Here is a 24,254-nt window from a genome sequence, read left to right on the forward strand (position 1 = left end):
TATAACGTATTTGTCAACAGGATTTCAATTTATGTTTATTAAGGTTATATATTTAGATAACATTTATAATCATTATAAATTAGATACATTTAATCATTAGATTTCTTCACAGTACTTTCACAGTTGTTTATAAGTGAATAAATTCTTCATTTCAAATACATTTATAAATAATTTAATGAATATTTAAGTATTTTGTCAAAGGCAGATACATGCTTTTTGCAAGCACATGCATAAATTACCCATACATATTTTCTATTTATCATTTCCGGCATGTGCAAATCTTTAATTTCTGTGCATTCACTATATTTTTCATGTAAAGTAATTTACATATTTTTCATGTAAAGTAATTTAGCATACACCCGAAAGTTTTACATAAAAAATATATATGAATATAATTTGAATGAAAATTATAAGTATTATTTTTAATACCCACTCAAAGGTCAGTTTTTCTTCAAAATTCCTCCACGATGGCATCTCTCTCTTTAGGCAGATAACCCTTGCATGCGTTACTCTATTTAATAAAAACTTAATCTGACCTATGTGCCTAATTACAAATATTTTAACATACATAATTTTATATTTACATTTAGCCATCAAGTTTCAAACTTTTCAAATCTTCTAGAAAATAAATTTTGGCAGATCTCTTTTAGCAATTTTACACAATTTAATACTTCTTTGATAATATAATAAATAATAACTATCCAATTCACATAATTAACCGTATTGTCATCCGATCGCAATCTTGATTGCCTTACTCTGCATAATAGCTTCATTTTTTTAAAGCAGTTAAATCAACTAATTGATCTAAATTCACTTACCTGAAATTTTCATACTGTGAGGTAATCCAGAAGGTAACAATATACAAAGTATGTTGATATACCAATTTATAACACTTTTTCATGTCTTGAAACTTTCAAAAATAGAGGACCACTACTCAAGTATATGTATTGAATAACAAAGATTTTTCATTCATAATTTTTTATTACATTTAGTAATCAGCTAAACATGTTGTTAAATAAAATTTTAAAAAATAGAGAGAAAACTTTATTTTTTCACTTAAAACTAACTCTATTAATCACTGACCATGAAATAAGATAAGTTTTGTGTTCAACTGACGCATAGATACTGAGCTATTTACAACATTTTTGCAAAAATAAAAGTACCTTATTTGCAAATATTGTTTAATAATTGCTCTCATTAAATGTAAAATGTGATTATGCACTGGATCAGTTTCAAGCAAATGTTCATTTAAAGATGTGAATAGGCTTTGTCCTTCCAGTTTACTTAATACTAGTATTTCTACTCTTAAAATGCTGTGTTTGTGCTTAATAATTTTTCCACCATTCAAGTTAAAAAAATACCTAAATCCTTCTTCACAGGATTTGCAAATTTTAAAAACATCAATTGATGGATAAACTAAGTATCCTTTACTTTTATAAGAAATAAGCGATTTGTAGCAGATAGTAGACTGATGCCCATATAATGCACTTACACAGGAAGCACATTTAATTTTTGCAGAAATTCTGTGAACAACATAACCAGCTATGTAATAAACTATTTGTTCTGCACATAAACTTAAAGCATTTGGATGAAACATGTAATCGTGTTCTTCAGGATTAATAGCTATAGGTGACGAATTATCATCATCTTGGAGACGATGTTCCATTGATGTCAAATTAATAGTTTGCTCAGGCGAGATAAAGCTGCTGATATTAAGTATTGGTATATTTGCCTGAGGGAGGCAATTACTGTTGGAGGAACGTTTTAACTCTGCTTTCACTAACATTTTTTTATAAGCGGTTCTTAAATATTACACTACACTGCTATTAAGTTATCTTCATTCATTTTATCCGTCTATATTTTCTTAATTAATTAAAATCTATCATATAATAAAAAATGAAATTAAATCTTTGCTTACCTGTGAAATGTTATGCCTGGAATCGGCTTTGAAGATCTGTTTGTGCACCCATAAGCACAGCAAGCTCCCATGCTGAATACTCTTTAATACACGGTATCGGTATTCAATTCCTTTTCTGTCACTGGTTCTCAATTTGTCAGAGAAATCTTTAATTCAGGAGAGAGTTAATTGAGACTCGAAAATTTCGTCACTTTTTAATTACGATACTGAGAGCAAATATTGTAAAATACTCCAGTTAGCCATTCCTTGTCTATGAATGAGACGTGCGTACGTTAAGAAGCCAGCATAAAACTCGAATTTCCAAGAAAAAAAGACTTGCGTGGGAAACATTTAACAATCTGGAATCAATAAGAGGACCATTCATGATCGGACCTCCTTTGGCAGGATATACAAATGTTTTCACCTCCGTCGATTACCCTATTTTCAAATTCTGAATAAGCTGTCTTGATGATGTAGCACGTTTGCATGGTCACATCATCTTGACCGCACATGGTACTTCCGCCAAATTCGCAAATGTATCCCTTTTCTGTTCCACACATTTGTGTAAAACTGTACATAATTTTACACAAATGTGTGGTTCCAAATGAAGGGAAAACTAACTTGTCGTGTATTTTATTAATTTTGACGAGGATTGCAGCATTTGATGGTAATTTTTTTTTTAATTAACCCAAATAAGTAAAACGTGTAAGCCCAAAGTGATTATTTTTCAGATATATAAAATTAAAATGATGGGTTTAAAATGAGCAGCAGTAAAGCCTCTTCTCTAAAAAATTTTAAAAGGTACATGTTACAATAATATATGGATGTGAAAAAAATTTGTTTCATTTAAAACATTTTGACGTTTGGAAAATAAAATAAGAGTAGCGAATACTCTATCAAGGGTATCGAAAGACGTATGCAATTTTAAATGTACCGTAAAGTATTTTTCATTCTTTAAGCATAACATTTTTCTTAAAATCTATATTTTTGTAGTGCAACAGCTTAGAATTTTATAAAACAAATTCATAATCAAAATCGCTGTTGTTAGTTATCAAAAAATAACCAAGATGTGATTTTTGCGTAAATGTCAGTAAACTATACAAATTGCTATTATCCATCACACTATGAATGTTTCTTTCATGCGAGAGTGTCCCTTTTTCGATTTCTATGGAACTGTCGTGTGTCGAAATACTATCAGAATCTTGTCAAGCGAGCTTCTGAATGTAAACAAAGAAACACCCCGTCTGGTGATCCAAACTTCAAAGCAGTGCTTCACTTCTAGCACGGAATGGCCCCTCCTCCCTTTCCTACCTCCATGGGTAGTACAGACCAGGGTTTGAGTCCTGGCAAATAGGCTGTCTGCGTGGGTATTTTCATGGATTTCTCCATGTGTAACATGTATGCAAGCAAATATCCCTTAGAAAGTCTTTTGCAAAGGCATCCCTTCTGTTTAACAGATAGATATCAAGTACTTTGCCATATTAAAATAAACCATAGGGTAAAAATATATTTACGGGTACCCCTTGGCGATTTTTGGTGGTACATGGATACCAAGTTTGTGCAATTCTTTGACTTGTTATTTTGGCTTGTGTAGTGGCGAATTTTGCGCAAAAAATCGCCACTACACAAAGCCAAAATAACGAGACAAAGAATTACACAAACTGAGTATCCATGTACACATCAACCTATTTTCCCTAAAAAAAAAAAAAAAAAAAAAAAAAAATCAGAGAATTGCACAAACTTGGCATTGCACACTCCCATTACTTTATCCATGTACACAATGACCTTTTTTCACTTAAAAAAAACCATATAATTCCACACTCCCTTCACTTTGTCCATGTACACATCAAACTATATTCACTTTAAAATGCCAAAGGTGCAGGCAATTAAAAAAATATATATTCTCAATAAGCTACATTTTAAATCAAACAACGAAATAACATAAAAAAAGAAATTCATCTTAGCACTATACAAAGGAAATATCCACTTACCTTATTTACGAATTAACATGCCTCAATCAAATAAAATTCCTTAACAGCATCCAAAAATTTCCTAAAATTATCTGAACTAGAATCTGTATACTGCCGTCACCACATAAATTAAGAGTAAAAAATAGCGCAGTTCCTTTCTATCCAACATATTTCTGTTGGTTTTATTTCATAATTCAGATGTAAAAGTAGCTAAATATTAAATTTTTAGTCTTTTAGTAGCACTTTTTTCAAGTTACTGTGATATGTTGGGAAAAAAAAAAAAAAACAAACACTAAATAGCTTAACTTTTAACATAAACTTAAAATAAAATTATGAAAACGTACCTAATTTTTACAGAAAACTTCCCGAGTGGAGCAAAACTTGAAAGAATAAATAATGACAGCCTGTTCTGTTTCCTTTATGTATTAAATATTTTATTGACATGTGCAGAAAAAATGCATTTCATTGTATGTAAATAATGATCTATTATTCTGTTTTTTACTACATCTTGGCACCTAATGATGTTTCAGCCTAAAATAATAATTTTTCTCCAAGACTGCAAATTGGAGAAAAATTACTAGAAACTTATCTTCATGACAGATTATACGAGAATTAACAAGTCTAACAAAAGGGCCTGATTACCAATGAACTCGTAGATGTTCATTGGTAATCAGGCCCTTTTGTTAGACTTGTTAATTTTCAGCTGTGGGACAAAACTATTCACATATATGTCTTCCAAAGGAAATTATTATTCACAAATGAAGGAAAAATTCACAAATGAAGATATTTATCTTTTGACCAGTATGAATAAAACTTAATCAAGTCTGCATCTTTGGATCTTTGAACAAGATTTATAACAGACTGTAAATTACGCTACTTTAAATTATAGTGTAAATTCAGAATGTAAATTAGTTCCATTTGTAGATTTTCTGGTATATTATTCACCTCCACTTTCAAAGGTAATGAAAATAATTTAAAATCAGACTCCAAGTAATTAAATTCCTTAAATATACCTTCAAATTCTTGTCATAAAGGTAATTTTCTTGCATATTGTTGAGATTTTTTATTTGGAATAATAGGTTAGGGTTTAAGAAAAAAAATTTTGAAACTTTTTGTATTTCAGTTTTATTTTCAGTGTTTGCAATTTAACTTTAAACTTTGCAGTTTGTAATTTAATATTACTTGCAGATTAACTTTAAAAGCTTTAATAGAAATGTACATGTTAGCGATAAATTTATCCATAAATTAAGTGTTATCACAATCACCTTAGTAGAATTCACCAGAATTTCAGAATACACCAAACTATTAGCCACGCATATAGCAATTATTCAGGCAACTATAAGCATGACAAATATTCAGTTTCCAACATCGCTGTTTTCGTATGCATTCTTTTTGTTATATTGCAAGTTCCAATGGTTTTTATAGAAAAATTATGATTATTTTTTTGTCTTAAACATGATTTTAAAATTAATGCTTGTGGTTTTTTTCTATAAAAAAGAGGTGAAATTTCTGCAGTAATACAGTATTTTGCTGCAAAAGGGATAAAGGAATAATGGTTTGAATCTTTTAGAAAAGAAATTGCTGCAAAATTTACAGCAGAAACAAATACCCATTTATATCTAAGTTTACTGACTGATCCCATATAAATTTATTTTTTGAAGAGTCTATGACCAAAGAAAAAAATTTCATAAAGTTCTTTTGTCTAATTTTTTATATTCATTAGATCATTGTTTCCCATCTATGATGTTCTCCTAAATTCTCAAAGGCTTATGAGGAAATTTTTGAATGTGTAAATCCATCTAGAAAGGCTCTTCTCAAAAAGCTACTTTGTTTTTAATTTTTAGTAATAGTAGGTTTATGATATTAAGGTTACAATCATACGGGTATATTATTTTCAAATTAGTTTCATTTAAACAATATACTATCATAATGTGAAAAAAATGAAGTTGAAAATTTATTTCACATGAAATGGCAACAGGTTATAGAATTGGTAATTTACCTTGCTGCATGACTGATAAGTGATGCTCAGAAATCTGGTTATCTTAAATAACATAATGCAGTACGGTACCACTAAAGTAAAAAAACTAAGACTTTTCTAACTTCAAACATTAATTTTTACTTTAAATTATAAGTTCTCTTAAAAAATTTTCACGCAGGTTTCTTAGATTTAAGTGCAATGTTAGCATCTGACAACTGTAATTAGTGTGCTGAAGACTTTACTTCATTTGGTAAGAAAGAACATAAAGTAACTGCATATTGCTATGTCTTTCCTTAGAGCATGTCTTGAAAAATCTGGAACATGCTATACAAAGAATTCACATTAACAGGTCATTCATAATAAAATAATAATAATTAAAAATTTGTCTTACAAGATCATCAATATTCAATTAAATATATCTTCAACCAGAAAAGCTTGGGAATCATCATAATATGTAAGCAGTCAAAAATTATGTACACTTTTGTCATAACTTTTCTTACATTACACATTCTTCTGTCCTCTCATATTTTATTGTTATACTGTTGTGGTAATGCTTTGAAAGTTTGATCTTTATTCTTCCATTTTTCTTCCTTCTGTTGCAGATTTATATTGGCTGCTCCGTTAGAAGTTTGCACCAAAGAGGAGCAACAAGCAGTGATCCAATTCCTCTGCTCGGAGAGTGTCAAAGGGTCAGACATGAATAGGTGAATCGCTATCAATGAGGTAGCATCTGCTTTGAATATCGGTCATGGCTCTGCCCATCAATTCATCCACAACGAGCTCAGTTTTCATAAGGTGCACAGTGGGTACCAAGAAAGCTTACTGCAGAACACAAGCTCACTCATGTTAGGGTCTGTCAACGCTTTGTCAAAACACAGTTTCACGTGATGGTGCACTTCTCCCATATTGCGATGATAGTCTGTGATGAATGTCTGACCCTTTGAAACCCTCCAACCAGAGGAATCAGATTACTGCTCGTTGTTCCTCTTTGGTGCAAATTTCTAACGGAGCAACCATGATATATCTACAACAGAAGGAAGAAAAATGGAGGAATTAAGATCAAACTTTCACAGCATTACCACAACAGTATAACAATAAAATATGCGAAGATAGAAGACAAAATGCTCAATGTAAGAAAAGTTATGACAAAAGTGTAGATAATTTTTTACTTTTCCTCGTATATTGTAACTAAGCTAACAAAAGTCAAATGTAAATCTATCTACTATCTAAGCAAGGACTATTTAGTAACAAGATGTGAAATAAAACTGCATACATGATTTTTATACATAAAATATGAAAAATGCAAAAGTCCCTGTAATCTGATGTAAAATTTTGAGGACAGGTATCTAAAGGTAAATTTTAATGCATATGAATAGTAATTATTTTTCTTTCTTAGGTTACAAAGTTACAAACACATGATCTGATTAATGAAACTACAAAGTTGCAAGCTGAAAGGTGAGAATTTAAACTTATATTATTATTTTTTTTCATATCAAGTAGAATTAATTTGTATTAATCTGTGGTATGAATCTTTATTTTATTTTGATTTTAAATTGAATTTCATAATACATTTAACTGCATTCTAAAAATTGCAATTTTAAAATTTAAAGTACATTGTTTCTACTTTTTAGTATGAGATTAAGAATCCAGAAGTTGCTTTCTAAAATTTAACAATGATGTCCAATAAAAATTGTAATATTTTTGACAATATATGGTGAATATAAACATTCAGTCATGATTGTAAATGCATACAATGCAGTGATATATAATTGGGCTGTTTGAATACTTAATTAAATGCATACTGTAATTTTGTATCTAAATGACCAGATGTGTTCTGCCTAAATTAAAAACATTTAAGAGTGGGAAAAAATATTTATATTCGATGAAAAATTTATCAATAAAACGTAAAAAAACTCGCAAGTATCTTGTACAAAGATATGGGATATACAATTGTTGAAAAATCTTAATGTTGTTTACTATGATGTTACATATGTTATAAAAATTATTTGTTGTATGTATTATCAATATATGAGTTAACTATGTTATCAAAAATAATAAAAAACGTTTAAATGTAAAAAATTACATTTATTATTATTATTATTTTGCTTTTAATTACAAAATTTATTAAGCAGTCGCAGTTTAATTTAAAGGATAAACTTCTTATGGTCTGTTAAATGGCAGAAATCTGAGAACTGTTTATTTTCTAGACTGTGTGAAAATTAAAGATTTATGGTTCTAACTCTCTTCAAATGGCAACACTTACTGATAATGAGAATATTTTATTTTATAAAGCAATTACTGATATAAATTCTAAGTGTTTAAAGATGCCATATTGGGGGAACACTGTGTTCATTTTCTATTTATGAAGCTGCAAAATAAAGAAAAAATCTTATTTCTTGTGCAATGTTAACAGTAATGCACTGCGTGAATGATAAATATTCTGGTAGCATAAAAGTGTGTAAATTGATAAAAAAAAGTCTATTCTAGAGAAATCAAGCATCATTATTACATCTTAAAAATTTAAATTCATTACAGTCAAAAGTCGTTAATTCGGACACCCATAATCCAGACATCAAAGCTACAAACTTTATGTGCATGCGTCGCGTTGACGCATGCGCATAGGCGTTTACGCGTGCGTGTAAGATCTTCACGGCTGCGAATATGCGTGTGTGCATGCATATAATACGTTTACGCATGCACGTTTAATATATAACGGACGGTATAAGCTAAGCTAAAATTATCTAATTCAGTTAATGTTGCAGATTGCGTTGTTCCTTAATCTTCGAATTGGATCCGACTTATTATTTTTTGCAGACTGTTAGAGCAATTTTATAAAAGTAAGCTTGAACTTTCAATTATGTCAAATAGAATTTCCGATGCTGGAGCTCCCAAAGGATCTACAAAGCAAAAGTATGTTTCGAAGTCCATTAAACAGAAAGTGGAATTGCTGCAAAAAATGGATAAAAGCATATCCTTTGATCATCTAATCATTCCAAAATATGTTTATCAATTTCACGCTGCTCTGCGGGGGGAGGGAAACGACGCGGCGCGCTATGAATCGGAAGTTGATCTGTCACCACTATCCTTATCTTCATGGCAGATGTTTTTATTTTATTTGGATTATAATTCCTTCTTACTAAATGTAGCATTTCATCTCAATGTACTCCGTCTTTGATATGATTTAAATCAAGTTTCTCGTCATTATAATTCGCTTCCGATAGGGAAGAAAGTGACACAGAGGTAATTGAAAACGAAAACATTTTGATTGACAAATTAGTTGGTATTCTAGACAAAGCAATTATAGGACTTGAACAGCGGAACTTTGTAACTGAACAAGAAATTATGTCTGTTTAATAGAATTAAAGAGAAAGTATTATCACATGAAACGAAGCAACTTAAACAACTTTTTAATAAAGTAAACAAATAAATATTAAGCTTTTTCTTTTTGTAAATTTTGATACCCTTTAGATCATAATTGTTCTTTATTTTATAAATTACGGTTTCATATTTTTAATTTTATAATTTCTGCATGCCATCTTACGAGATTTAAACTGATGATCTATAATCCGGAAAAATCGATAATCCGGAATCGCCGAAGTCCCGATGAGTCCAGATTAACGACTTATGACTGTAGTATAAAATGTGAATTGAGTAATTATTGCAATGCAGATTTATAAGTATTGTAATTTCACCAGAATAACTGAACCCCATTTCAAAAACTAATTTGTGTTGATGGCAAAGAAAATACTCATTGAGATTTTAAGATCTTCTTTTGTTAACTTTTATTCTTTGAAGTGATTGTAAGTTCTCTTTTGGCTTAAGGAATAAGATTGCTGAACACTGGCATTCCACCTTGAAAGTCCTGTGTGAATTATCTAGCTATTTGAAGTTTTCATAGTTTTTGTCCATGTAACGTAATTTTCTTTCGGGACATTTCTCAACAAGGCTTGCATCCCTTCCCATGGTCCAATGGACATTATGTGCTTTGTCAAAACCAGTTAACAAATCTTTATATTTGTAAATTGCAATCAGTATGGATAATTTACACCATTACCATTTGCTAAAATGCCACAGATCTCAGCTTTGTTTTTTATGAGAGTATAATTTAAGAGAAAAGTATGTAGGAAAAGGGAACTAAAGTAATCTTTATTTTAGATAGAAATGTTTCCTTTTAGGATTGGTTAGTACATTCCTGGATAAAGTGGCATACATTATCCCAAGCATTGTATATTCTTCTATTTATATATTGATGTTCTGAGAAGAGCAAAGCAACATATGCTCTGAATAGATATAAACTTCAAATAATAGAAGTTTACTGTTCTAGTAAAAACTATAACATTTTGAGAAATGTTCCTGTGTCGGTAACTAAATTATGTGGCATTTGACTTAAAAGTTTTCTGATGAGAACTGAAGATAATAATGTATAAATTAAGTATATATATCTGTAATGATTTGGTGATGTAGATGACTTGTTGATTCTTAAATTGTGCACATAGACTGACAGAGCCGTATAGATGGAAATGATGGACTTGTAGACAGATGTGGCGAAATTCAACATAATTTTATAATTGGATAAAACATTTTTGGCAACACAATTGCTTCATACAGAATTATGGGTGCAGTATGTAGCCCACAGTTTTAAAACTTAACCCATCTTCAAACAATGGATGATACACAGACCCGAATGGTGCAAGGATCTAGAACAAGAATGAAGAGCAAAAGAGAGAGCATAGTTGGATTGCAGTGGTATTTACAATAAAATTTATCTTTAATCTGATTGGCTAAGAACTATATGGAATGCAGAAAGTTAGGATGACACAATGCGGAATTGGTTTTCAGATATAACATAGTTTCGAAAAAGCTTTTGCTAATTTTAGAATAGAGAGGAGGAAGTGTCCAAATTGAAAGGAGGAATTAAGGATCTATTGCTAATTTAATGTACAATTCATATTTATATTTTTTATCTTACATATCCCCATTCAAAGAGAAAAAGGCTTGGTGATAGAAAAAAAACATTAGAGCAGAAGCACAGAAAGAGAAATTTGTAAAATATATGTAATTCTAGTGAAAGCCAATGAATTGTTTCAAGATGTATTTTAGAAATATTAGAATAATGCATGATATAATATGTAAATTAAATTTAAAGTCCAATTTGAAAGTCTGTAAAATACAAGTTCTTTTTTAAATAAAGTTCTTGATGTGGCTGGAAGATCATCTAAATTCTTGCAGTCTTGTGAAAATCTTTCATAAAATGTAAATATTATTATCAGTATAAAATAAGAATATTTCTAGTATATAGTTATGGAATTCTGTTAAAATACTTATTTACTTATTTTTACAAAACGAGAAGACCCCACAGCTTTCTCTAAATACACATATTCATCTTAAGGTCAAATCCACTCAAAGAAACCGAAGTATGAATAGTCATCAGTGCTCAAGAGTTGCTAGACAATTACCTTTAAAAGTACTTCTTTCCTTGTTTTAAAGAAAATTGGCCTTTTTGAAATGCACTAAAATATTCTATTTTATATTAAAAAAAAAAATCACTTTGTTATAAAAATAATAATTATACTAGAAGAAATTATAAGGTGGGAGCCTTCAAAGTTTATATTCACTTCATTCATAAAATAATCAGAAAATTCTTAGAATTCAAAGTTGTAACAGTCAAAAATCAAAGTTTCAAAATTTAATTTTGTAATTGTTAAAATAATTCAATTATTCAAAATATTAACTCAGAGGTATTTAAACAATAATGCAAAAAATACAATAATCATGTTAATAGCCTTCCCAAAATAATATAATATATAATTTGTTACTTAATTTTATCAAGCATAATTCTGAAAAATTGAATCTTTTGATACTATAAAATTTTAATTTTGTATTTTCATCAAGCAGTGCTACTTAAAAAAAACTCTATATTGTGATAAAGTGGCATTAAATGTTAAAAATTTCAGAATAGAACCCATTGACAAATGAATTATTTGTAATACCATAGCGATTGGAAAAGCAGAAGAGAAAATAATTTTCAAGTACACAGCTCAGGCATAATTTTCAGTCCTATACTGGTGAAAAATTGTATAGACATTAGGATTTTTTTTTTTTTTTTTTTGGAAGCAAGAGAGAAAAATTATCAACGCCTTCACCGGGAATTGAACCACGGACCTCTGGAATACCGGCCCAGCATGCAGAACCACTACACCATGAAGGCTTGCTAAGAAGGTGGGAGAAATACCTTATGTACTCCCCTTTTTAAAGGGCAACTGGGGTTTTCAGGGTACCCAATCACCAAATCCTGGGTGAAGAGAATCATCATCCAACAACCTTTTTAGTTTGGGCACCACTGTAGAGACATTATGATTTTTTGGAAGCAAGAGAGAGGAAAAATTAGCAACGCCTTCACCAGGAATCGAACCACAGACCTCTGGAATACCAGCCCAGTGTGCAGAACCACGAAGGCATGCTAGGAAGGTGGGAGAAATATCTTACAAAATAACCTAATTTATTTGCATACGAGCTGGAGGAAGCTGCACATTTCAGTGACCTTCAAAGCACTCTTGAACATATCAGAAGATTACTTTCATTTTGTAAATACAATGTGTGATTAATTTTTAAGCACTGGTAAAGCATTACAGCTGAAAAACAATTTTTTTTTCCCTTTTCTCTGCTATATATTGCTGTTTAATTCCATTACACAGTTGAGGATCTGAAGAGCTATCTGTAATATTAGACAGGTAATGCATTAAAAAATTAATTTCAGATGGCTTTTTGCATTAGAATTTCCAAACACAGGAAAACCATGTTGTTGACATGATAAATGTGACAGTAAATTGATAAGGGAGGTCCACCCAAAATTGAAAAGAGAAATTAAGGGATAGTTGCTAATTTAATATATAATTCATAATTGCTTTTTTTTTTTTTTTGGTCTCGCATTCCTTATATTCCGGCATATAATGCAAACTTCTAATACAGAAATAAGATCGCAATTTTTGGCTGTGTGTTATGTGCCATATATAAAAATTAGGTAAAGATGAGCATACAAAAATTAGATTTCAGTGTGTGCGTAAGTGCTTTTTATTTATAAGAAAGAGCACAGTTTATGAACTTAAAATTTTTCATTATTGGATAACATGATATGTTTGTCACATTCGTCTTCTGTTATAGCTTCATCGAATTCTGTTTCATCTTTGCCATCATCGTTACTCTGCTCCGCAACTAAATAATCATCTATTGAATTTAGATTGTTAGAAATATTATATTTTTAAATGAATTTTAAATTACATCAGGTTTAATTTTATTCCATGCTTTCATTATCCACTTGTATACTATTTCTACACTAACATGATGCATTTGCTTCCCTTTTTAAATGTCCTTTCACCTTCTGAAGGTACAGTATGTAAGTATTTTATTATGTTATTTTGTGGGCTTTTTTATGATATTGTTTCAGTCAGAAAATTCAGATGAAGCAAGAAGTTGCTCAAGCATTTTTGGATACTTTTCATCTGACATCAGAAGAAGTGAAAGTTCTTAGAGGAAGTAGAGAAGGTGTATTAGATGAGGTATGATGTGCTACTCTTCTGAATAAGTTTTTTTCCCTTTTCTTACTGTAAGTAAATGATAAGCTATTAAGTAATACAGTCAAAAGTCTTTAATCAGGACGTCCATAATCCGGACCTCAAAGCTACAAACATTCTGCGCATGCATCAACACATATTGCGTTAACACATGTGCATAATACCTTTACGCATGTGCATATGCGTCTACGCATGTGCATAATACATTTACGCATGCGCGTTTAATGTATAACGGACGGTATAAGCTAAGCTAAAATTATCTAATTATCTATTTCAGTTAATGTTGCAGATTGCGTTGTTCCTTAATCTTCTAATTAGATCCGGCTTATTAATTTTTGCAGACTGTTAGAGCAATTTTATAAAAGTAAGCTTGAACTTTCGATTATGTCAAAAAGAATTTCTGATTCTGGAGCTACCAAAGGACCTACAAAGCGAAAACATGTTTCGATGTCCATCAAACAAAAAGTGGAATTGTTGCAAAAAATGGATAAAGGCATATCCTTTGATTCTCTAATCATTCCGAAATATGTTTATCAATTTCACATTTCACACTGCTCTGCGGGGGGACGACGCGGCACGCAATGAACTGGAAGTTGATCTGTCAGCACTATCCTTATCTTCAGGGCAGATGTTTTTATTTTATTCGGCTTATAATTTCTTACTAAATGTAGTATTTCATCTCGATGTAGTTCGTCTTTGATATAATTTAAATCAAATTCCTTGTCATTATAAATATCACGAATACACATCAAATAGTTTTCTGGTTGCAATTTTCTAATTTCGACATTGCGTAATGCTTTACGCATGCACGCTTTAAAAGAAATGTTTAATAAAGTAAACAAATAAATATAAAGCTTTTTTTTTTTGTAAATTTATATACCCTGTAGATCATAATTGCTCTTTATTTCATAAATTACGGTTTCATATTTTTAATTTTATAATTTCTGCATGCCATCTTACCAGATTTAAACTGATGATCTATAATCCGGAATCGCTGAAGTCCCGATGAGTCCGGATTAAAGACTTTTGACTACCATGAATCAAACACTGCAGTCCTTTCAGTATAGGCCACATAATAAAGCCTTGTTAACACAGTTAAAAAAAAAAACTGTAATGTTTCAGATTTTAAATTACTTCCAAGGTTTTTTTTTTTTTTTTTTTTTTTTTTTTTTTCCATTTTGTGTATTGCATTTATTTATTAAATATTACGTTCTTCGCACTTAAACCATAAAATTCAGTTCAGCAGCAGTATTGCTAAATAGTTTTAAAATGAGCATATCTTTAGAATTTCCGATACAGAGACACACATGCTGGAGATAAAAATGTTTCTTCTGTACGGCGTTACCATTGCTCGCTTTGAAATCCTTGAGTTTGTTAGTCAAAAATTCATTAAAGTTTTACAAAATAGGAAATCGATAATAAAACAAATTCCAAGTTCAAATTTGGTCTTCTACATGGCCATATTTGTAGGAGAATTACATCCTTCAAAATTCAATAGGTCTATGTACCATTGCTTTATCACAATGCAAGAAATGTACATACATTTATGCAGATTTTTCATTATTTAATTTCTTTAAATATAACTCAGGGCGATAATACTTTGTGGCAACAGTTTGAAAAGTGATTCGTCATTTGTAATGAATCAACGCAAAATTGCAAAATGAAAACAATAGTCCTTCAGGGACAAAGCCCCTTTGGACTAAAAAAAAAAGAAAAGAAAAAGAAAGAAAGCTAAACATTTGAGGATGTTAGTCTCTTTAATGCATAAACCATATCTTCTGAACTAATTTACTATTTAGCTGTATTCCTTGTAATTTTAGAAGTGTCTGAAAGATGAAACAATGCTTCAAAATGCTTGAAAGTATCTTTTAATATCTTTAAAATATATTTGAATGTGTTGTTACATTTGGAACTGAAGAAATTTATATTCTGACTTAAAAAAGAACTATATTGTTAATATAAGTGGAGAGAAAATATCTAAGCTGTTTAATAATCTAAATAGTGTTTGTAATGTTAATTTTAAATGCATAGTGTTTGTTTTCTGCTGTTAATTTCATAATAATTGTGAAAACTTGGAATTTGATGCTCCAAGAAAAAGAACCTATAATATTTCGTCAAGAAAGATATTTATATTTTAAGAGCAATCTTAAAAATCAATATAAAGGCTTTAACCTATATTTGCACAGTCTTTTAATTTAAGAACAGCTCTATCATTTTATTTGAGGTTTACTATAGCAAATTATGTATTGATGAGCAATCTTAATTTTAAATAATTAAAAATAAAAGCTATTGTGGTATGGTGAGTTTAATAGAAGTATACTTATTTGTCTGATAAATGCCATTGTTGTTTTCATCCTAGTCTTATGTCATCTTTGAAAATGCTAAATGTTATGCTACAATAAATATGCAAAAAATTTATCTTTCCTTTAAAAATATTTTATTTTCTTAATCTTTATGTTGAAAATGTATCTTTTCCAGAATTTTTTCAAAGCTTTAGCAAAAGTCAAGAAGATTCATAATAATTGTAAAGTTTTGTTACGCATTAGTCAGCAAACAGCTGGGTAAATATTTTATGCTTCCTTAAATTATGCATGAGTAGTGTTTTACTTTAGAAATAAATTTTGGAAAAAGCTAGTACTTATAGTCACAAGTTTTTTAATAGTGATTTTATTTGATATTTTACAATTTCATGATTGATATTTTACAGTATTGAAATTATGGAGTCAATGGCATTGCAACAAGAAGCTGCTTATGAGCGTTTATATCGTTGGACGCAAAGTATGTATTATACAATTGTGCTCATTATCTGCACTTCTTAATGACTTAATTACATATATATATATAGTATGTAGGTTATTCAGAAAGTAAGGTCTGGTGCTTCTTACAAAACATAAATCATAAAAAAGTTTTTTAATTTCTTACATATTTCTCTGTTTTTCTGCATATTTTCTATAATTGTTTAAACATTTGTCATAATTTTCTACAAGCTTTTGTATGCCCGAGTTATAGATGTCTGCCACCTGTAAGGATAGCAACTCTTGGACTGCTTCTTCTTATCATCTGTGGCGAAGTGCTTGCCTTTGAGAAACTCCTTTAAGTAGCAGGATAAGTGTAAATCACTTGGCACCAAATCTGCGCTGTACTGTGAATAGTCAATCTATTCCCATCTAAAAGATCTCATCAGATTTTGTGTGTGAATGGCAGAATGGAGTCAGGCATTGTCGTGCAGCAACAAAACTCCAGATGTCACAAAGCCACGTTGCTTATTCTGTATTGCACATTTAAATTTAGTCAAGTAAGCAGCAGCATTTATTGGTGCCTTTTATTGCATAAATTCAACTAACAAGATTCCATGTCTATTCCCAAACATGGTTGCCATAACCTTGCGAGTTGAGATTTTCTGCTTGGCCTTGTCTCTGACTGGCAATGCCACGTGATGCCATTCCATTGATTGACATTTAGACTTTGGGTTCATGTGAGAAACCCATGTCTCCTCCCCTGTGACAATTCTCTCTGAATATTGATCAGCTTCCTCCTGATATGAGTCCAAAAAAACAATCATTTGTTATTCCTCATTAAGCTGCCTGGAATACTAATATGCTCACAATTTGTGAAAATGCAACTTTTCAGAGACAATTTTGTGCAAAGTTGTTCTATCCACAACCTGAAATTCCAGTGCGAAATTTGAAATTGAGAATCACTAGTCTTCAAGAATTTTTTCATCCACAGCATTGACTAAATCTTCTGTGATCACTGATGACTGTCTTGATCATGTCTCATCATGTTCACATCATCATCGTGTCTCCTCACATTTTCTTGTTCATCCTTGAAACATCTCACCCACTGATGCTTTTTGCTGTCATTCATTGCATTGGGGCCATTCATTGCATTGGGGGAAACATTGCTGTCATAAAACAAATCCATGACCGTATTTCACAGTTGGTGAGTTAATCAATTGTTTTAAACATTTTGAACTGACTGTTAAAATGTACAGTACACAGCACACTGCAACAATACCAGTGCAAATGGTGTTTGACCAGTAAGGCATGTCGAAAGTCAGCACACATGCGCTTTTCAGTGTTCAGGCAACATGCAACTACCTACAGCAATTTGAACCTTAGCTTCTGAATAATCCCCATATATGTATATTCAAGTATATGTAATATATATATATATATAGAGAGAGAGAGAGACAGAGATAAAAAAAGAAAGGAGTTTAGAACCAAATTCACTTCTTTGACCAATAGTCATCAAACCAATAGAAATACAGAGAAAGGAAATACAAAAGTAACAAAAAATATATAGGTAGTGGAATGCAATTAATATCTGATTTTGTTATCAAGAGGAGGTAGATCAGATGTAATTGAACCCTTTTTTCCTTGGAAAATCACTGCATTTCTGATAATCCAAAATTAGCTGATTAACCATTCTCAGAGTTGCCAACTCTCCCAATTTCTGACCATACTCCCGCCAACCCGATTTTTAACATATTTCTCCTGGCTTTCTCTTATTCTTAAAATTTCTCATGACTTTTATGTAGCTTGGGTTAATACTTTGTTATTTGCCTGCAAAAAAGTGATTTTTGGCATCTGAAAGCGCTTGCTTTTTCTATATGCATATAAAAAAAGACCGGAGTCATTTCATCCCTGAGAAATGGCACGTTTTTGCTTTGAGAGTCCAAAGCAAATGTCCAAAAACAGCGTGTTCCCCAATGAGAAGTGTTGTGTTCCCAAGTTAGTTCTCCAATGAGAATCAAAAGCCACTGCAGGTCGTCTGGCATATATTAGCCAATGAGCACAAAGCAAGATTGAGATTGTTTATTTTGTTCATCTCGTCAGTGAGTAGAGTAAATTTCATGTGCTTCTCTGAAGCAGTTTAAGAAACTACGATCTTTTGCATTAGTTATGTCTGCGAAAAATGTTAAATGCTCATGTACTTCTCAAAAATCGTACACAGATGACCTTTTAATATTTCATGAAAGAAATATAATATTACAATCTGCATCATTTGCCATTGCGATTTTTCAATTTCGCACGACGGAAGGACTGATGTTCTTAAACATCCTCGTACACAAGGACAACGTGAGTTGTACTGGGAAACAAAATTAAACTTTTCTATGGAAACAAAGGACCAAAAGTTATTAATGCAGAATGCCTGTTCTCTGCCTTTTTACTGGGAACAACCTGTCGCTGAATGCATCGAATCATCCTGCAGCCTTTTTAGAAAAATGTTTCTCTGCTGTAAAATCGCTGAGAAATATTCAAGTGCAAGAACAAAAACTATTTAAAGTTAAAAAAAAAGTTTTTTACGATTTTATTTTCACATATTAATTAGTTACTATTTAAAGTTGATACATTATTAAAAATATATTTTCTTTCTAAATATTTTTATTATTTAAAATACCTTTTTGTTATTAAAAAATTCTCCTGATTTCTTTAAAAAAAGTGCCCTGATTTTTAAGTGTCGTAGGTTGACAAGTAGGAATTCTAAATTATTTAATTTCAGCAGTTCACCCAAAAATTCTGAATCCTGCCCCAGCGCAGTTGATTCACAAATGATTCATTATCAGCAGCATTTGCAAGAAAATGATATTGGGATAATTTATTTTAAAATAAAAATTTATTATACTGTTACATATATATATATTGTATATGTTATTAATAGGTAAGAAAATAGCGCAGAAGATTTCATACTTTCTATTTTGAGTTCATAAAAGAAGAGTATTCTTTTAAAAGAATCTATTATTATTCTGTGAATAAGAGTATGATATGAGAATAGTTCCTTTTTAAATTTATGTATAGTGGGATATATTATGTTAGATGAATATTGTAATGTATTTTATAGAATTTATATTTTATAACTTAAGAACATCAATATTAATATTTTTAAAAATTTTCATGCAATTAATTGGTCAGTTCATGTACCAGAATGCTGTTTTTTATATTTAATATGTTTTGTTTTTTGGTAAAAAATATATTATAACTTCATTTATTTGTATAATTATTATTAGCATGTATTTTTTAGATGAATGTAGATTACTGAATGTTGATTCTCCTGAGCTGAATCCTTTATTAAGCAAAGCTATGGAAAGCTTACAAGATCGTCCTGTTCTCTTCAAATACTCTCTAGATGAATATGCTAATGCTCGTAGAGCAGCAGTTGTTAGATCGTTTATTGATGCTTTAACTAGAGGTGGTATGTGCTTAATTTATTCTTATAAATTCATAACAGTACAGGAAAAATACATAGACTATTGTAAGTTTACCTCAGGGTTCTCTTTTATAGCAACCCTTTTATTTCTGCATGTATTATTTTTTCTCTTGGTATGTTATTCTGAGCTCAATTTTTGATATTAGATTGTTATCATACAAAAAAGAAATGATATTTGTATGAAATTTTTTATCACAATTGATATAGTGGGTGTTAACAACAATGAACATTTAATAAAAATCTCCCATAGTTTGTAATCCTAAACTCCTAAATATTTTACTGAAAATCTTTCACTTAGGGTCATACAAAGTGCTTTTTTTTTTTTTTTTTTTTTTTTTTAAATTTATGCATTTATTTAAATAATGTGAAATAATTTCAACTGAGTTTAAGGAAAGGATGCTGAAAATATCACATAGAAAAAAACTGTAAATGAGAAAATATATTTATTTAAAACTCCTGGGCCATAAATAAATGTGCTTTTTTTTCTCTTTTTAACATTGAATTTGCTCCAAACTTCTTTGCAAACTCTGCATTTCAATATAAGATTTTTAGGCATTTTATAAAAAATTCAGTGCAAGGGTAGTTATTTAATTAGTTAGTATAAATTTTTTAAACAATCTGTTGGAAATTATATATTTATATGCTGGAACTTTATAAAAAAAAGACTAGGTGTATTCTTAGATTACACTTGGGATAAAACATGAAAAATCTCATGCAGGCAAAACCTGTTCTACTATCAGAAATAAAAATTAAGAAATGATTGTGATTGTTACATTTCTTTAGTATCTATGTAATGGTGGGGAGCAAAGTTACTTCAAAGCATTTTTGAAAATTTCTGATTAAAAATCAGGAAAAGAATTTTGACTCTAAGTACACTGCTTTTTATTTTATTCATTTGCATTCTTGTGTGAGAAACAAGAGTACTTGAATATGATTTTTAAAAACTTGTGGAATCAGTTCACACCCAATTTTTAATATTTAAGTAATGAAACAAATGAATAGTTATGTTTTTATAATAAAACCTTGCAAGGTAATTGTCAGAAATTTATTTCCATTTAATATCTTTGTCCATATGTATGATGGAAAAAGCAATAGCATTTTTAAAAAAGAAATCTAGTTTAGGCCATTAACTTTTCATGTGTTAAATAATAGTTGTAGGAAAATGATTATATATTGGGTGTGTGCAAAATTTTTACATGTTCCATAAACTGAGACTTTAATGAAATAACATCTGTCTTAGGTAACACTGAATGGAATCATCATAAAATAATAAAATGAGGGAGTGAAGTATATAAAGGCACTGAATTTATTAGAATAATTAATGCATTTAACAGTTTAAAAATGGCAAACCATAAAGAACATAACAGACATTGTGTACTATGCTAGTCTGATAAAAGTTAATGTTGCAGCCATTGTTCGCCATAGCATTTGTTAGATGCATGGAAAGGCTGCAGTCAATGCTAACATATATTGCTGATTGGTCTAAAAAAATATGGAATTTAGATAGATAGAGTGGATTTATTAGTTTCTGATAAATTCTGAATCAAGTCACGGAAAATTGAACCACTCACAAACTAGCAGCAAGGTTGGTACCTTGAACAACATTCAAAAGATAGATGCAGTTATGTGTCAACTTCATTTGTGAAGTTCAATGCATTGGTTCACACCAGTTCTGTGTTAAACAAAGTGAGAAGAGAATATCTGTCTATGCATCTTTGCTATCTCATTACAGAATCTAGTCATTTATGGAACAAATTGTAACAGGAGGTAAGAAATATGCACCATACTTAATGCTAAGCTTTGAAGGAAAATATACTGAGTTCCAAGAATCTTGCCATCAGAAGAATGATTATATCCCAAGAATATTTAAAGTGCTTGGTGAATTATAAGGTGTTTTCTCCCTCCTTATCCCAGGCCTTTATTGTGTATTTGGAAGCACAGGCAGCTATCATCAGAAGGTCTGGAGTTTGAATCCTGATGAGGGCACTGTGCATTTTTCAAGTTTACTGCTCTGAAATAAAATACCTAATGGTCTTTACAAGATGCCGTGAGAATAATTTACTGTAATGTAACTAAATAATGAATGCTGACATCTATTGCCTGCAGTTAACTAAATTGAGAAGAGAACTGACATCACATCTAACACTCATTATTTGAAAAGACATTATCTTTCATCGTGTTGATGACAGACCTCATGCTTCCTCATATTTCTAAGTAATTAATTACTTAGCAAAATTTATTGGACTTGGATTTGGAAGTGTTAACACATCGAAGATTTTCTCCTGACATTCTCCCAGCAGACTGCCATCTCATTTGTTACTTAAAAAACAGTTTTTCTTTTCTTGATGATGAGGCTGTGAAAATAATATTACAAATTTTTTAATCCCAAATCACAGGAGGTTTTTTTTGGGGGGGGGGTATGAGATAAATGGGTACGTATGTATTAATGTAACCACTGTAGCAGTTTTTTACAGATGAAAGAGCAAACATTACTTATCGAGTACAAGTCAGTGATTTTTTTGATATTTTTTTAAAAAGCTTCCCAAAATGTCAATATTTATGTAAGTTGATAAATGTTTTGAACATATGAAAAGTCAACATATTTTAGCAATTTTAAATGCAGATTTTAGTTGTTAAATAAGGATTTCATGATACGTTAAAAAACAAAACACTTACGTTGGTCTCCAAATCTTTCTGTATTTTTTTATGCAATTCTTCTTTTGAAGTACACAGCAATCTGTTTCCACTTAAAAAAAAAAAAAAAAAAAAAGAAGAAGAAGAAGAAGAAGAAGATTGTTACAAACCTCTGCAACAGTGGATATCAAGGAAACGCACTTCCCTTTTTGTATTCTTGCAGAAATTTTACCACAGTTTCTTCCATTGCTGGCTAATTCCAGAAGCTCATATTTTAAAACTAAGTTTAAGGCAAAAAATATCATGATTTGTTTATAAAAACCATTGGAACTTGGTCTACAACAAAAAAGGAACACATACAAAAATAGTAGCATTATGGTAACATTTAATTACTTAGCAAAATGAGGCAACATGAAGTCTGGCATTGGTTGACTGAAGGATTGTTTCGAAAATGTTTGCCTGAATAGTGGTTATGTGCATGTTTGCCAGAGTTAAGCACATTCTGAAAATTTGGTGACTTCTTCGAAGGTCACTACAATAACACATAAGTGCCAGTAACATGTGCTACCAGATAGATGACATAACAATGACAATTATATATAATAATAGTTACTTTACTTTTGTGTTTTCTGTTCTTTTTCAATTTAAGAATGCATCGACTTTTTTTGCACATAACTTAATATGTTTTTTAAAGTACTTAGTGCAGAAAAACAAAAAGTAGAGTTGATAGTTCTATATTGTTTATTCTGATCTTTTTAGCTGATTGAAAGGGTTTAAACTGCACTTTCATGTAACAAAGGGATGATTTAGAATGTTAGATTTATGTATATAGTGTTGCACCGACCTATTTTTTTGACACAAAAACCAGACTTTATCTAAAATGATTGGCTATTTTTTTCCCCTACATAGTTAAAAGTCTGCATCGAAAATTATGCCTAAATACATAAATAAGGTTGTAGAAATAGCAAAAACAACATTTTATTATTTATTTAAAGTAGGACTTGGATATTATTGTGATAATATTATTTTAATTTATTTTATGTTTGTCCAATACAATACAGTTATTCTTGTAAGGCAAGAATTGCTTGTAAGAATGTTTCCTTTTTTTATTTAATTTGATACACATTTAAGGCTCTGGTGGGACACCTCGACCTATTGAAATGCACTCTCATGATCCACTACGTTATATTGGAGATATGTTAGCTTGGTTGCATCAAGCAACAGCATCAGAGAAAGAAATTTTGGAAGCTGTTCTAAAGAAATGTTCAGGTAAAGGTAAGTAGCCTGAAATATCAAAAATTAATTCTGTAATCTAGCTATCCATTTTTGGTAATTACATATTAATGAAACCACCTTGGCACAATTTGGTGATTTTTTGCAGATGAAGAGGTGAAAGTTATTTATTGGGTGCAAGTGTTTGTGGTTTTCTCAATTTTTTTAGAAAGATTCTGAAGCTGTCAATATTTATGTAATATTTATATATGTCAGCAGACATCAGCATATTAAAAGAAAACATACTTTAGCAATTTAAAATATAAATTTTAATTATTAAATAAGGATTACGTGATATATTTAAAAAATAAAACACACTCTTCACCAAATCTTTCTGTAATTTTTTGTACCATTCTTCTCCCTAAGTACATAGTGATCTGTTTTTGCTTTAAAAAACATCCTAAAATAAAATTTTGCACTGTTTGTTATATTGTGTTAATTGCTACATGAGTTTATTGTATTATAAGTCATGTGTGTGCTGAGATAAACAACCATATCTCATTTTTAATTTCAGAATTAGATAATGAAATTCAACTTGCTTTATCACACATAACAGAGGGACTTTGTAGACCACTTAAAGTCCGTGTTGAACAAGTTATTGTTTCAGAACAAGGAGCTGTTATCTTGTTCAAACTAGGTTCTGTTTTGAAATTTTACTTGCATACTATAAAGTAAGTCTTCATATTAATAATATAATTAAATCTGACATATATTGTTTATAT

The 24,254-nt window shown here is 30.3% G+C and overlaps 1 protein-coding gene across 1 annotated transcript in view; it reads left to right on the plus strand.

The window, feature by feature from the left end:
* Positions 1 to 24,254, plus strand: part of Cog6 (conserved oligomeric Golgi complex subunit 6) — a 48,673-nt gene that overhangs the window by 2,088 nt on the left and 22,331 nt on the right. The window contains exons 4-10 of the mRNA XM_035357404.2: positions 7,242 to 7,300; positions 13,290 to 13,401; positions 15,895 to 15,977; positions 16,124 to 16,194; positions 19,441 to 19,611; positions 23,392 to 23,535; positions 24,047 to 24,203. Of these exons, the coding sequence (XP_035213295.1) occupies positions 7,242 to 7,300; positions 13,290 to 13,401; positions 15,895 to 15,977; positions 16,124 to 16,194; positions 19,441 to 19,611; positions 23,392 to 23,535; positions 24,047 to 24,203 (797 nt within the window). The remainder of the gene's footprint in view (positions 1 to 7,241; positions 7,301 to 13,289; positions 13,402 to 15,894; positions 15,978 to 16,123; positions 16,195 to 19,440; positions 19,612 to 23,391; positions 23,536 to 24,046; positions 24,204 to 24,254) is intronic.

Source organism: Stegodyphus dumicola, chromosome 4 (genome assembly GCF_044657685.1).
Source record: "Stegodyphus dumicola isolate Sdum_Otavi_A_Nest chromosome 4, ASM4465768v1".
NCBI classification, from domain to species: domain Eukaryota; kingdom Metazoa; phylum Arthropoda; class Arachnida; order Araneae; family Eresidae; genus Stegodyphus; species Stegodyphus dumicola.